This window comes from Delphinus delphis, chromosome 3 (assembly GCF_949987515.2).
Source record: "Delphinus delphis chromosome 3, mDelDel1.2, whole genome shotgun sequence".
Taxonomy (NCBI): domain Eukaryota; kingdom Metazoa; phylum Chordata; class Mammalia; order Artiodactyla; family Delphinidae; genus Delphinus; species Delphinus delphis.
In genome coordinates this window covers 59,973,183-59,989,704 of record NC_082685.1, presented here as the reverse complement: position 1 = coordinate 59,989,704, position 16,522 = coordinate 59,973,183, and the positions used below count along the sequence as shown (strand labels likewise).

General features: G+C 43.8%; 1 protein-coding gene and 1 pseudogene across 4 annotated transcripts in view; both read right to left on the bottom strand.

The window, feature by feature from the left end:
* TRPC7 (transient receptor potential cation channel subfamily C member 7) overlaps positions 1-16,522 on the bottom strand; it is a 122,581-nt gene that overhangs the window by 88,636 nt on the left and 17,423 nt on the right. For 2 of the 4 annotated variants that reach the window (XM_060006924.1, XM_060006925.1), the window contains exon 2: positions 1,576-1,758. The exons of the other annotated variants lie outside the window; for them this stretch is intronic. In XM_060006924.1, coding sequence (XP_059862907.1) covers positions 1,576-1,758 — 183 coding nt within the window. The remainder of the gene's footprint in view (positions 1-1,575; positions 1,759-16,522) is intronic. 4 annotated transcript variants of the gene reach the window in all.
* LOC132421614 (small ribosomal subunit protein eS4-like) lies at positions 7,142-7,646 on the bottom strand (annotated as a pseudogene).

Genomic DNA, 16,522 nt, shown 5'->3' with positions numbered 1-16,522 from the left:
TACCCTCAGTGACTGTGTTGCTCAGTTGGATTTATGTTTCAGAAAAATGGTGAATGCTTGCATTTTCATGGGCTGTTGGAATTGCTTGTGAATAGCCAAAACTGTGAACGTAAATCTGCAAATGCCAAACATCGTCTTTTCTTTGGGGTGTCAAATACATCTTCACCTTTCACCCTGTGTTGGGAAGCAGGAGAATACTGTGGCTTGGGGAAGGAAGGAAATGGTAGAAACTCAGGCTTGTTACCATTCATTACCAAGCAGTCTCTTCCGCAGGGTTTCTTTGAACCCCAAGATCATGGATATCTCAGCACCTTTAGGAAGGGATTGCTGTGCTTTGCTGAAGCGCCTCAGTGAGCCCTTGAGATAAGCTAAAAAGTGAGTTTCCCTACACTAAGTAAATAGGATTGTACATACTTGAAACTGCAGCCTGACTCCTCCCCTCCTGTAATTCTATGCTTCTGAAGATTAATCTAAGGCCACATTTCCCATGATTTATCAATTTTATCTTCAGGACTCAGAGTCTTTGAAAAAAGCTCTTTTTCCTAGAATTTTTGATTATTATTAAAAGTAAAAGGACAGGAAGATTTTTATCAAACTTGGAAGCTCTCTCTAGATGAATACCACAGATATACATGGTTTCTTGAAGGATGGTTCATCCTACACAAATTAAGATAATCAGACAAGAGGGGAAATGCCAAGAGGCCAATTTGGGGGCATTGGAAATCCCCCCCAGTAGTCACCCTGTAAAAGAGCTGGAAAAAAAAAACCAAGCCCTTGAAGACTGATCAGCCATCTTGCTTATGTGGAAAGCACATTGGTATTTAAGCATATGGCTCTTTGGAGCTCTGCAGTTTTCATCAGGATGAATGATGTCGTCTAACATAAGAGCAGATTCTAAAGAATCCAGAGTATATCCAAAGTGGAACCCTAATTGAATTTTGCTCCTTAGGGACTCAGTCTGACCAGCCACTGTGGGTGTGAGGGCTACTGGGTGCTGGTGGCCATTAAAGACACCTTGAGGTTGATTGAGGAGCTGGGACTTACTCTTTTGAAAGTCTAGTCATGCTTCCTATTAAAGCTTTTCATAAGCCTTGAGAGTGAAATTCCTCTGAGCCTCCCAGAACCGTGGATCCCACAAATCCTCTACACTAAGACATTTTCTACACAAGTCCCCAGGCACACAGGGAAAGCTCAATAAATGCTGTTCACAGAGCTGAGTGATATGTTTTTCATGAAAGCTTGGGAATCGGCCTGCTAGCTGATGGGAGCGTTCACTGTAATCTTGTCCTTGCTAGTGGCTTGGAGGTTGAGAATCTGCTCTTTTGTTCTCCAGGCTTGAAGCCTGTTCACGGAGTAACTGTCATGATTCATTTCTCTCTCCTGGTGGGCTGGGGGTGAAGGAAGGAGCTCTGAGCAGTCCTGCAAGTCTGGAAGTTCTGGAAGTTCCCTGTCTAGAGGCAAGTCGGGTACTCAGTGTTGTTACCATCCCCTTGTGGGAACAGAAAACAAGCATGAACACAAAGGTAGGCCAGCAGCCCTGGAGCTGGGAAGGCCGGGGGCGGTGGGGAAGCTTACCTTCTTGACTTCGTATTTAATGGCGAGTTTGATCCGGCTCAGACTTGGACGGTGGTGGTCGGACCAGACTTGGAAGTTCACATCACCATTTAAAATCGCTTCCACCTCTTCTGTGTCTCGGCACAGGTCCAGCACGCCCACCACAAAATCCTTGCATTGCATAGATAACTTCCTGTAATCGTTCTAACAGAATAAAGAGAAATCAGGGGTGTGTCACACTGAGCCCCACAGGTGGGCTTGCCTAGCATAGCAGTGTCGCTCAGCAAAGCTGTGCGCCAAGCGCGAGCTTAGAGTGCGTTGGAACCAGAGGGTGTGCTGGATCCAGAAGGCAGGGCACAACAATCTAGAGGGCATCTTCTCTAAGCCAAGAGTCGTCAAGGTGTGCTCCTCAGCCACCTCTATCAGAGTTACCTTGGGTGCATGCTATAACTATGATTTCCAGGCCCTGTTGCAGACTCACTGACTTAGAATTCCTGGAGATGAGGCCCAGGAATCTTTTAACCTCGTTCTCTAAGTAATTCTGAAGCCTGCCAAAGCCCACCCTGAGCTCTTTGAAAGCAGCAGTTCTCCTTGCCTAATTCTGAGCCAAATCTGAGGGAGGAGTGATAAGGAAATGCACTTTTAAGGCTGATGGAAATATCACTTAAATCATTTACTACCGATCTATAATGGCAACTGCTCTACGCAGGAAGTTTACTGGAAAGATACGGCTGATAGGCTAAATTTGGGGGGAAAATGTACACAGGTGTGCTTTCTTTTAACGTGCTGGAAAATCTGCTTGTAAATTATAAATTTAAAAATCAAATGTAATTTAAATCTAACAGAATCCTTTCCTACCACAGATCCTTTTGTACAGCAAATCATGACACCTTAAATTACTTGCCTGTTGAATAATCATTTTCAGACCTTGACCTCCTTTTTGTTTTGTTTTGTTTTTTTTAATGAGTTGCCTCTGGGTTTCTCTCATCTCCTCCCTAGGCATACGTTTCTAAATTATCTTTCAGAGGCTGACTGCCTTTCCTAGTGACATGCCAACTTCTCTCTCCCCTAAAACACACTGCTTCAATTCCAGATAATGATCCGAAATGTTGGACAAAAGAATGTTTCATGTCACCTTCAAACCACTACGCCCCCAAAATATTTTCCCCTAAAGGCTTCCTGATTGGTTTCTTAGTTGAAACAAGTCTATTCAGAAGCAACACAAGAACCAAATGTCACTTTCAGAGTTAATCAATGTCGTAAGCCCTGAGAGTGGTAAATAGTAGTTGGTAGATAGGAGTTCAGTTTTGCTTTTCCAGAACCTGGATTCCTCAGCACATAGATGGGAGACTGAAAAACTGCAGAAGCTCAACAATTTTTCTAAATTAATGATTCGTTTCTCCTTGCAGCACTGCTGCTTCAAAATGTCCCTTTACGTTAGAGAAAGAAGTAAGTGTTGATAAATGTTTGTTTGCTAAAAGGAAAAGGGTCAAGAAAATGTTTTCAGACAAGAGTGGCTACCCTTCATTTCTATATATCATTTAGGGATAAGCAGGGTGTTTTGGAAATGCTGGGTAGAAAAATGACGCTCAGCTCAGGCAGACTGTCATGGGCAAGTCAGACTGTGCCGTCCCAGAGCTTCTGCGCATTTCTGGGTTCAGTGCAGTTCAGAACAGAAGGTACCACTTCGTTAGAGACTTTCACTTCCCTGGGCTCTTTCAGCTAGCCGGGCCATAAAAAAGGGAGACACACCAGAGCAACCCAAACGGCTGGTTTGGTTTTGCCTTCTGTATCAGTCTGCAAGGCAACATGCCTGGTGTCTGCAGATGGCTGGAGGAGGCAGGCCTGGGCCTGCCAGGAAGACAGAGGTGACATGGACATGGGTAGATAGGACATGGAATAGATGCAGACGGGAGGGTCATGCCAGGCCCAGGCCTCCCAGAGAGAGCCATGGGCGCACATCTCTGCGGAGTTGTGATGATTAGGAGAAATGGGTCAACCCTGAGCTCAGCGAGCCTTTGAGCCACACTCCTCAACTTGAGTTGGAAAGATGAGCCATATACCTAAGACTTCACAGGTGCCCTTTTACAAATAATTCCATATTCCTGCACACTGAAGTCTGCCAGGCCCAGTGGGCGACAGCTGTTCTACCTCCATCATCTTACTTAATCCTTATAAAAACCTCATGTTAGAAGGACTGTCAGCATTTCCAGCTCACAAGCAAGAAAACTGAGACTCAGAGAGAGAAACTAACAGGCTGAATCCACTTTTCCTTATATTGGTCACTTACTCATCTCTGGTTACTCTGTCACCTTCCTTGAAGATTTTAGCTTCTGTCTTACTGTCGCTCTCCCAACATTAACTGCTGTTGTTATTGGTGGTTTCAGTACCCAAGAAGATGTCCCTTCCATTACCCTGCCCTCTCATTTCCTTGACACCATCTTTTCCAGTGACCTTATCCTCAACTCCACCTCAACCATTCATTCTCTTAGTTATTCCCAGTAACTGCAGCTCCTCCACGACCCTAACTTTAGGTCTCCCTCTCTCTGACCACTACCTCCTATATGTCCAGCTTTCTTCATCTGGGATCCTAATTCTAGCAGTCCTTTGATTCCATGAAACCTACAAGCCATTGACCACACCACCTTTTCACTGGTTTTCATCCCCCTCAGGTCCCTGTCTCCCTCCTTGCAGAGCTTCTCTTTTATGGGTAGTCTTTATCATCATCCTTGCACACAGCAACTCTCTTACCCTCCTATTTTGTCCTCCTCATTGGATGAAAGCCTGACCTTGGTTGCGTCTAGCTCTCCACTACTCTGCTCCCGCCTCTGCACAGTTAACGCGGCTGGAGAGCACACACCTGCACCGAGCAGGCGTGCTGTAAACTCACTACCTCCAACCTCAAGCAGTCCACGGCGCTCCTGGGCAACTTACCCTCCCCCCTGTCCCAAACAAGCGTTTCATACCTCTCTAGTCTCAGTTTTCTAACACTTCATCCCCCTCCTAGTTTCCTATTTTACTTGGAAAATAGAGCTCATTGGAAGAGAAGCTTCACATGTTCGCACCATCCACATAGTCTACTTTCATCTGTGCTCATGGACTCTCTTCCCTCTTCTTACTCTTGCTGCTCCTATCTAAGGCCAGCTCCTCCACTTGTGTGTTGGATATCAGTCCCCTACCCCACTCAAGGACATGGCTCCTGCGCTCTTCCTTTCTCTCCCCTGCACTGTTAATTTCTCCCTTTCTCTGTTGGCTTAGTATACGACCGTGTTGCTATTGTCTTGTCTTAAGAAGGAACTCCTCTTGACTCCACTTACCTCTCCAATTACTACTCTAGTTTTCTGTTCCACTTTATAGAAAAACTCCTCATTAGACTCGTTTACACTCATAGTTGACAGTTGTCCTCCTTACACTCTTTCTTATTCCATTCAGTAAGGCTTTCACCCTCTACCCATTGCCTCCACTGAGACTGTCCTTCCAAGGTCACAAGTGACTTTCATATGCTAAATCCAGTGGTTGGTTCTCAGTCCTCATCTTACATGACCTGTTAGGTGCTTTGACATAGCTGATCACTTCCTCCTCCTTGATACACATTCTTCACTTGGCTTCTAGCATAACATACTTTTCTGTGGTTTTTCTTCCTGAATGAGTACTTTTGCATCTTTGTTGATTAATTCTCATGTCCCTGATGTCTTAGTTTTAGAATGCCCCAAAGATGTGCCCAGTCCTTTGAATTCTCCTGTCTGTTTACACTCATTGCCTTAATGATCCTGTCTAAGATCATTAGATACCATCCATATGCTGAGGACTTCAAATTTTATGTCTTTAGCTCGGCCTTCTCTCCTGAACTTGAGTCAAATATATCCAATTACCATCTTGGTATTTCCACTTGGATGCCAAATAGGCATTTCAAACTTAATGAAACTAACTCTGGACCTGGTCTTCTCCACCTTGTTAGTATTCCCCAACTTCTCAGTTGTCCAGGACAAAAAATCTTGGATTTATCCTTGATTCCTCTCTTCTTCTCAAAACAGACATATAATTTAGTAGCAGATCCTACCAGCTCTACCTTCTAAAAAAATATATCTATATCTATCTATCTATATATATATAAAAGATCTGACCTCTTTTCACCAATTCTACTATTTCTACCTTGGTCTAAGCCATCATCATTTCTTGCTTGGACTAACCAAGAGACTCTTAACTGGGCTCCCTGATTCTATGATTCTGTCCTGGTCTTCTATAGTCTGTTCTCCATACATCAGTCAGACATTTAGGAAAAGTAGTCAGGTCATGGCACTGGTCTGCTCAAACCCTCCAGTGGCTCCCCATCCACTCAGAGTAAAAGTGGATTCATTATACTGTCCTATAAGGACATACATTATCTAGCCTCTCCATTCTCTCACTGATTTCATTTCCTGCGGTTTTCTCCCTCCCTCAGTCCACTCCAGCCACTCTGACCCCCCTGCTATTCTTCAAACACACTTGGCATGGACTAGACCTTTGTACTAGTTATTCTCTTTACTTGGAATGCTCTTTCGCCAGGTATCTACATGAACAACTTTTTTAACTCCTTCAAGTCTTTGCTCAAATGTCACTTTCTCAGAAGACTTCCTTGACTGTCTTTAAAAAATTGTAACCCTTCTCCATTTGTAATCACCCTTTCCTGCTTTTTTTCTTCATAGTACTTATGACTATATGACGTCCATACATGTTATTTATTATAATTATTGTCCGTATCTTTCACTAGAATGTAAGCTTCTCGAGGGCAGGAATCATTGCTGTTTTGTTCACAGATATATCATTAGAGCCTAGGATATTTCCTGGAACATGATAGGCACTCAGTAAATGCTTGTTGAGTCTATTGGAGCAGTGCACTTGTCTAAGATGACATAGCGACTGAGTGGTAGAGCCAAGATTCAAGACAGGTCGGTATGACCCAAATCCTGTGCTCTTCCCTCTCACCATGCTTCCTCCTCTTGGTGAGCAGCGTGTTCCCTTCTACTTAGCACACTTAAAACTAGAGACTTAATTGGGGCTGACTCTCAACTAACTTGGAGAAATAAAGGGTGGGCTGGGATATGGGTATTTGAATACCCAGCAGATTCTTTAGTGTAGTAGATGAATGCACAGGTTTTGAAGTCAGAAAGACCTGGAGTTTGAACTTCTTTTTTTACTACTTGTCAGTTGTGGGAAATAGAACAAGCCATGTAACTCTTCTGCATCTCAGTTTTTAATCTGTAATACTATACATACCATATAATGATTGGGAGAATCAATACCAAAACAATGTAAAATGCTTAGTGTAGTTAACAGGAAATAACACAAATAACAAAATAAATAAAAACCTAAATAAATATTGATAATAAAAATAAAGCCTGTAAATGGTAATTTTAATTAGTTACCACCTTATTTTGACCACTGATTTCAAACCCTAGACCTCTTGCTTTCTGTGGTTTTTAGTTACTGGACTGGGAGCAAGACTGGCCCTTGGAGAGGAGAACACAAAATGCTGGAGAAACCCTTGATTCTTCTCTCTCTCTCACTCATGTCTAATCCATATATTAAAAATATACTCTGAATTTGTTCACTTCTCTTCATCTCTGGTGATCACATCAGTCCTTCCCAGGGTAGCACCTCCAGTTACCACACGCAGGTTATCAGTATTGAACTTGATTAAATCTGTAATCTTGCCCGTCCCCACATCAGTCTGAATGATGTTCACCGTGATGAGATCAGAGTAGTGGGTAGTGTCAGCATCACGGCTTACCAAATGAGAGATCTCTTTTTGTACCCACAAAGATCTTTCTCATTTTGCACAACTTACGCTTGGCCTCTTTAGGAGTAATACAGTGAACAACAAAGTGACCCTTGGTGTGATAGTCAGATGGAAATTTTCTCTAGTCTTGTCAATACTGATGATATCCAACAAACCAGCAGAGTAGGTTATATCAGTGTGGACCTTGCCATCCATCTCAGTGAACTGCTCTATGCACATCTTCTTTACTTAATCTCCTGTTAGGGCATACTCAAGTCTCTTCTTAAAGAAAGTGACAAGGGACCACTATTCTTAGCTTGTGGGGACTGCTGGATGGACACAGTTAGCAAACAAGTCAGTTTGTCCAGATTAAGGGCTTTGAAGCTGCTACATGCTGCAGTGCTTCTTGGGACCATGAGCTGTAGCTGTGCTGGGCATGGAACAAAGAGGCCCTAGAGTTTTGCCTTTTCCAGAATGCCATATAAGTGGAGTCATATAGTATGTAATCTTTTGAGACTGGCTTCTTTCACTCAGTATAATTCCTTTGAGATTCATCCATATTGTTGTGTGTGCTAATAGTTCATTTCTTTTTATTTCACATCTACTGCATGCACGTATCAGATTGTTTATACGTTCACTCATTGAAGGATTTGATTATTCCCAGTTTTTGACAATTACGACTAAAGTTTCTATAAACATTCATGTACAGGTTCTTGTGTGAAGATAAGTTTTTAGTTCTCCAGGGTAAATATCTAAGTGTGGGATTGCTGAGTATATAGCAAGTATATGTTTAATTTTAGAAGAGCTGCCAATTACCACCAACCAATTATGAGAGTTCTGGCTGCTCCATGTTCTCTCCACGGTCAATTTATTTTCTGTATTGTGGTAGCTCATTGTGGTTTTGATTTGCATCCCCTAATGGCTAATGATATTGAGCATCTTTTTATGTGCTTATTTGCCATCTTTGTATCTTTTTGATGAAGTGTCTGTTCAAATCCTTTGTTAGTTTTTTTAAAAAACTCAGTTTCTTATTATTGAGTTTTGAGAGTTCTTATATATATTCTGGATATAATTCCTTTGTAAGAGATAGGGTTTGTAAATATTTTCTCTCAGTCTGTGGCTTATCTTTTCATTCTCTTAACAGTATCATTCAAAAAATAGAAGTTTTAAATTTTGGTGATGTCCAAATTTATCACTTTTTATTTTATGATTATGCTTTTGGTGTCATAAGCTAAGAAATCTTTTTTAACACAGGATCTCAGATGTGTCCTCCTGTGTTTTTGTTTTCTGTTTTTGACATTTAGGCTGAGTTTTTAAGAAATGATTACAATAAAAGTTTTCTAAGCATTGTAGTATTTCATTAAATGGTTACAGTTACCTTATAAAGCTGATAGTATAATATTATTCCCAAATAAGAGGAGGACAGAGAATTGATCATTGGATATAGCAACTTGGAGGTCATTGGTCACCTTGATGGGAGCAGTTTTGAGTGGAGGGTGTGACTGGTGAGGATTAAAGAATGGGAAGAGAGAGAAGAATTGAAGCCAGTAATACAGACAGAGAGGAGTTTTGAGGAGTTTTATTAAACAGGAAGGCAGAGAAATGGATAAGTAGCTGGTGTGAGAAGTGGAGTCAAGAGAAGCTTTCTCTTTTCTTCTCTCTCACTCTTCCTCCCTTCCTTCTTTCCCTCCTTCTCCTTATGGGAGAAACCATAATATTTTTTATGTTGATGGGAATTTTCCAGTAGATAATTATGCTGGTCATTGTATATGATATCAGTATATCATTGTATGAATCCAGTAATTCAACAGTGTATATGACAGAAGATTAGGTATAGTGTATAAATAGAGGAATGAATTTGGATAGAATCACATACGGTTTATCTGTGGTGGGAGGGAAGGTCAAGTATGTGAGTGAGGATGCTAGTAGATGGATGCATTGGTGGTAGGACTCTGTAGACATTTTCTTTCTATTGTTTCAATTTTTTTTCTAGTGAAATAGGAAGAAAAATTATCAGCTGAGAGTAAGAATTGGGGAGAAAGTGATGGAAGTTTGAAGAGAGGAGGTCTGAAATAGATTTTAGGGAGATTTAAGAGTGAATTGATTAAGGAGACAGGATATTATTGCTGAAGAACAAGAGCCCATTTGAAATTCATGGTTAGAAATTTAAAATGAGACCAGCTAATGTGGTTGATTCTCTGTAACCACATTCACCTCCCTGGGTGCCAGCAGACAATTAGATTTTACCAGGATTGTATTTTTTTTGCCAAAAGATAGAAGAAATCAAGAGAGAGGCAGTGGAACTGAGCTGTATGTGGGGAAGATTGTAATGATAGTCCGTGGAATTGAGGCTGGTATGAAGGGAGACAGGACTTTCAGGGGAGAAGGAATGTAGAAAGACCCAACTATATGTTGTCTACAAGAAACCCACTTTAAACATAAAGTTGGTGGTTTCCTACAAAATGAAATATACTTTTACCATATGATCCAACAGTCGTGCTCCTTGGTATTTACCCAAAGGAGCTGAAAACTATGTCTACACAAAAACTTGCATACGGATGTTTATAGCAGCTTTATTTGTAATTGCCAAAATTTGGAAGCAAACAAGATGTCCTTCAGTAGGTGAATGGATAAATAAACTGTGGTACATCCAGACAGTGGAATATTACTCAGTGCTAAAAAGAAGTGAACTATCAAGCCATTAAAAGACATGGGGGAGCCTTAAATGCATATAGCTAAGTGAAAGAAGCCAATTTAAAAGGCTAAAAAATACTGTGTGATTCCAACTATATGACATTCTGGAAAAGGCCAAACTATGGAGATAGTGAAAAGATCACAGTGGCCAGGGGTTGGGGAGTGAGAAGGATGAATAGGTGGAACATAGAGGGTTTTTAGGGCAGTGAAACTACTCTGCATGATACCACATGGTACATATATGTCATTATACATTTGCCCACATTCACAGAATGTATAAAACCTGGAGTGAACCTTAATATAAAGTATGGACTTTGGCTGCTAATGATGTGTCAGTGTAGGTTCATCAGTTGTAACAAGTGTTCCACTCTGATGGGGGATGCTGATAATGGGGGAGGCTATGCGTGTGTGAGGGCAGGGAGCTTATAGTAACACTCTGTACCTTCTGCTTGATATTGCTGTGAACCTAAAACGGCTCTAAAATATAAGGTCTATTGAAAAAAAGATGGTTAGATTAGTGAGTTGGAAGTCTTGGGGGTAGGCAAAAGATTGACAGAGTTGGGATATTAGAGGGAGATATAAAAAATTGAGCTAGTAGTCAGAGATTATGGCGAGTTTGCATTGATTGATCATGACAGGTATAGGCTCAGGTAGGCTCATCGTGACTAAAGTAAGACCACTGGAGGAGATGAGCTCATAAAAGTGAGTCAGGGCGTTAAAAGGATGGTCTATGAATATATTAGAGCATCAAGAATTTAAATAGCAGTAACTAAAGCCATGGAGAAATGACAGGGATTGACCCATTGTTGCAGATTCCAATGATATGGAATTATGGGTGACATAGTCTGATGAAATACGGTTCAGAACTCAGTGTTCTTAGCGGGGAGAGAAGGAGAAAGGTCTGGAAGTCATAAGGAACAGCAAGAGAGATATGTGCTCCCTCCCCCCCTTCTCTAGGCCCAGTGGTATGAGGACTGTGAGAGGAAAGCCAGCCCCCCGCCTGGGAGGACTGCAGGGGAAGTGTGTCCTTAGGGGAGCCTGTCTGCAGAAAGAGCAAGAAGGTGACACATCTCTAAGAGCAGGGGGCAATGACACGGGGGGTTTTGCTGAGGGGAGACTATGCATTTTGGAGGGTGAAGTAGGAGCGTATCTGGAGATGAAGAAGCGGGGTGTGAGGACAGAGCGGGGTATACGAGGAGCCTTGTGGAGAATCAAGTGCAGGTTCTGAGGGGTTACCTGGGAGGCAGCAATGACATAAGAGCGTTTAAAACAATTACTGAAATTATATTGTGAGGATTTAGTGAGGTAAAGCAGGTGAAGTGCATGGCATGTGTTGGGCACATAGGTCTGGATCAGTACAGTTTAGCCAAGAAAGGACTTCAGAGCCTCATCCTGCCCTCCAGCCCTCCTTTCTGCACATCTCCCACTCAGCTGATGGACGAGAAAACTGAATGTTAAGATTTAACACACATGGCTGAATCCTTATTAATTGTAACTGGAGTCACTGAAATAATTAATGGATGTGAAATGCAGGGTAAGAACCTGAGCCTAGTGCTCATTATTGCAGATGAAAATTGAAGAGTTTCAATCCGTGTTTTAGCTTTCATGCATACACTTGATTGTTTCATTAACCTTCACTATATAAATAAGCCCGGGCTCCGGAGGATCATAAAAGGCAAATATCCTTCAGCATTTAATTTCCATTTAGGAGCTCAGATCCAAGAAAGGTGGTTCAAGTCCAGCACATGAATCAGCTAGCCAGCATTTCTTGCCTTGGCTTTCCCAGGGGGATTTACACAGCCCCTAGGTCCTCAGAATCCAGGGTTCTGACCCCAGGGTGGGGTGGGTAGGGCTGGCTCCCTGCTCCAGTGACCCTCTCAAAGGCGTGACTCTCAAACTCTGACACTGGTTACTCCCTCCCTCCTTGACTTTATTATCTGTTCTCTGCAGGAGGCCTCCCCTTATTCTTCCCAGACTTACTCCCTGCATTTCCTAATGGGTTCTCTGTGTCCTAAGTGTTTCAGAATTTGGGAAGGGTGATTGTGTATGAGCCATTGGTGATCTTAGAATTTCTTGGGACGGGGCTGATCAGTCTTTGCATGAGGGAGATGACTGGGTGATTAGTGTTTGGTTGGGCTCTAGAATCAGAGCATCCGAGTTCAAATCCCAGCTCTGCTGCATACTGTCTTTGTGTTTGCGTGTATAACTTAAGCTTCCTCTGTGTTCTAGCTTAATCTGTATAATGGGGATTATACTGTTTTCTGCCTCATGGAGTTGTTGTAAACTAAATAAGATTATCCGTATAAGTTGCTTAACACAATATGTGACAAGTATCAGGCAATATTAAGATGCATGTGGCTTGTAGGTTAGCAGAGAGTGTAAACATGGAAAATTTGTCTTTCAGGGTGTTGGTCTTCAAGTGCCTTTTCTAACAAAGCAGACACACCCATTGTTGGATTTAATTTCGCAGCTTCACCTGTGTCAGTCCTCAGGTGGAAGGTGCAGGTAGCAGGACAGAAGCTCGGAGCAGGGCATTGGAGCAGAGTCCTTGATAATTCACAGTGAAGGTGCAGGCCCCTGTGCAGGTGCAGGGTGCTGAGCTGAATCTGCGGGTGACTGCACCGCCTTTCTTAGCCAGGCAGTGTTGACAGTGTCTCTGTTGATACTTGGGCTTCCATCCTGATTTTTGGTTTACTTAACTGGCAGCTACTGACATCGTTAAGGGGCTCCTTAAGCCATCACCATGACGCTGTGAAGTCCCAGAAGTCATGGATTGCTCTGCTTGTTGGTTTTATAACAAGTCCCCTCTGATGGATTCAGACGCTTGCCTAAGGAGAATAGAGGCTGTCTTTCAAGGAAACAGATGAGCAACTCGAGTATTTTATTCTAATTCAGCAGGTATATTTGAGCACCCACTGTGTGCCAGGCACTGGGGATAGAGACCTAAATAAAATACAATCTTTGCCTCTGAGGAACTCAGGGTCTTGCTAGAGAGAATGACAAGTGACTAGGTAAGGACCACAGGGTGACGTAAGTGTCTTGGGATATGCCACCCAACTACAAATATGGGGGACTTCTAAGAGGAGGCAGAGTGTGAGCCCTGAGGATGGGTAGAAGCTAACAGGGGTGAGGCAGGTGTGGGGAGGAGAGTAACAGGAAATGGACGTTCCAGGAAGAGGGGCTGGCAAGTGCAAAGGCCCAGAGGCCAGAGAACGTTCACCAACAGGTGGACTGTGATGGGTATCAGCTACTTTACCCACAGATGGTTACGCATAGGTTATGCACATTATCCAGCGTTTTACATAACTTCTCATAATTAAATAAACACGAACACGCTCATGTATCCAGAGAGGAATTCACATACACTCTGCACATCCTTATCCAGATTAAAGATGCTGCTTGGTTCTCATTTGCTGAGCTCCCAGAAGAGCCCTTCCTCAGCTTTCTGCTTTTTCAGCTGGAACCACAGGGAACAGACACAGGAAGGCAGGTCTGCCTGTGTGAACCTTGCCCCACCCCAGCGCTTCACAGCTCCAGGCCTCCCTGGAGGCTCCAGGGCTCTCTTCCCTCGCTCTGCACACTCTCTGTCTTTGTCTCTCTATCTCCTTCTCCTTTCCCTTTCTCTCTCTTTCTCACACATCACTCTGTCAACCACAGGTCAGTGCTCCATGGTAGAGGGATTGCTCAAAGCTGTGACTCAGGAAATTAGCCAGGAGGTGTGAGTTGAAAGAGAAGAAGGGACCCTCAGGAAGCTCCATGGTTCGCTTACATAGAAGCAGCCCCACCTTTCCCCTGCCTTCCTGTCCTACCCCCGCATGGGGTCGACCTAAGCATGATCGGTTGGTCTCTGTACCCATTAGAATGGGAGGCAGTATTAAAGCATATGACTTACAGTTTTTGCTCCTGCGGTGTTACTTATTGAATGTTTCCTATGTGCCAGACCCTGGGCTGAATGCTTTACATATTTAGCTCATTGCATTCTCATGACAAACTAGGAAGTAGATACAGTTATCATTCCTCTTTATAGAAAGGGGAACTGAGGCCCAGAGACTTCAGTGCAGCTGGGATTTGAACTTGAGTGTGGCTGACTCCAAATTCCATAATACTAACACTGGGAAGTGCTCATCTGATAAAAATACCAGCTGCTCTGGCATGTGCTCTAAAACCCTGAGCGCGACCCTGAAGGGGCAGGTTCAGGGTCCTTCCTGGTGAAGAGGAAGAGAGAGATGAGGGCCTGTTGCTAAGAGTCAAAGGTGCTGAAACCGTGTGAGGCAATACCCTGTGTATCCACACCCAGGGGCAGGCCGGGAGTAAGACTGGCTGAGCCCAGAGAGCTGAGTTTGCCCCGCGCTCTAAGTTACCAGCAGGTGCGTTGGCATCAGAATGTTGGGGGAAGCCATCCCTAATGGGATGTGCCATTCCTGTTGCTCCCAAGGCCCTAAGCCTCTTATTTAAGTGCCAGTCTGTCCACTCCCCCCACATCCTTTTCAGTCTTACGACTTTCACCAAGGGGCCATCCACCTCTATTCTGTAACAGGTCCCCCTCCCCCATGCAGGACCACTGTCTTCATGGTGAGAAGTTATGGGAATGGGTGGGAAGCAGAGGGTCTGCAGAATTTCCCCCTGCGGTGGCTGGGACACCTTGCAGCTCACTCCTCAGATACACAGAGAAACTGAGAGTGGCGGGATGAGGCTGCATTGCTTTTGCCATCTGAATTCCAAAGTGGGCAGCACGGTGACTGCTGTCCATGGTGCACTGGCTTTTAGCAAGCATGATGTTCGGGTCTGTTTGCTGTGTTGGAGCTGAGGCATACTGTATAGCTGCAGAGTGATGCTGAGTTAACAACTCTCTGTTCCTCGATCCTTCCAAAGCTTTCGTCCACAAGCACACCTAAGCCACTTTGGTCCGTGGATTGGTTCATAAAAGAACTCATGTATTCATTTATTTATTCATTTAATCAACAGAAATGAATAGCGCATTTACCCCATGCCGAGCACTGTGCTAGCACCCTGGAGATAAATGAGGAGCAAGGCAGGCATGGTCTCTGCCCATTAGACCTGCGTTTCTTTACATTCAGCCTCATAGTAATTCCTGGAAAAACATTACCTTCCAAATAAACCCCGTTGGCAAGCAGTAGAAACAGTAAGAGTCTGTTAGATGGAAAGCTTGAGTGCTTTCCAGTAATCCATCCTTACAAAATGTTCCAGCCAGTTCAGCCTGTGCTTACTGTGCTTTCTGTGTCCTAGAAGCTGTGCCCAGCTCTGGAGATGCAAGGAGAAGTGAGATGTGGTCACTGCCTACCCATGGTGAGACTAGACGTAACTCAGTTGTTCTAATATTATATGGCAGTGCTGGCCGCTCATTCAACAAATAGTCATTGAGTTCCCACCCTGTTCCAGGCACTGTTCTCAGTCTTTGAATACAGCCATAAGCAAAACAGACTCCCTGCCCTCGTGGAGCTTATGTTTTACTGGGGGCCTGGGGACTTCAGGTTTCTGTTTTACATTGGTGGTTAGGCAGGAACTCCCTGAAGAGGTGATTTTGTACAGAGGGTTGGTGAAGGAGGGAGCTATCTATGTAGATATATATGAGGAAGGAGCACTCCAGACAGAGGGTCACCGGTACAAAGAGGGAGAAGAGTGCAAAGCAGAAGAGGGAGAGCATCTGGTGTTTCTGAGGACCAGCGAGGAGGCCAACTACTGGGGCAGAGTGGGTGAAGAGGAGAACGAGGGAAGAGGTGAGGCCAGAGCAACTGCAGGAGACAGATGGCCAAAGCCCCAAGAGGCACTTGTAGCACTGTGGCTTTTTCTCTGGTGAGATAGGGAGTCACTGGAGGGTTTCAAGAAGTGGCGTTAGCAGGATCTTCTGGTGTATGCTTGAAGGGAATCACCCTGGCTGTTGGGATGGGATGAATTGTAAGGGGCAAGAGCAGAAGCCTGAAGACCCAGTAAGAGGTTGTTGCAATTATCCAAGGGAGAGATGAAGGTGGCCTGGACCAGAAAAGTAAGTGCTCAAGGGGGAGAGAAGTATACAATTCTAGATGTCTTCGAAGGATAGAGCCGAGAGGATTTATTGATGGATTGGACATCAAGAAAAAGGAAGAGAAGAGTTAAGGATGAATGAGGTTTTTGGACCAAGCAACTGGAAAGATAGTTACCATTTATGACATGAGCACTGTGTTAGATGAGCTCTTTGTTTAGCAGATGTTTCCTTCCTCCTTCCCCATCTCCTTGAGACGAGCACACTTCCTTCCCCATTGGTAGGGAACTTGGTCATGGACTTGCTTTAGTTCATGAAATTACAGTGTGTGACCCTTAAACTTAGGGCTTAAGAGGCATCATGTATTTTCCGTTGTCTCTGTGGGAGTTCTGACCTCTGCCCTTGGAGTGCCCTTGGTTTCCACTGTCCATGCAGCCTGGATCCCAGAATAAGACATGTAGAGCAGCCTCCTCCTCTGACCCAAAGACTTGTGAACCTGACAATAAATGTTGACATGTAGACTGCTGCGTTTTGGG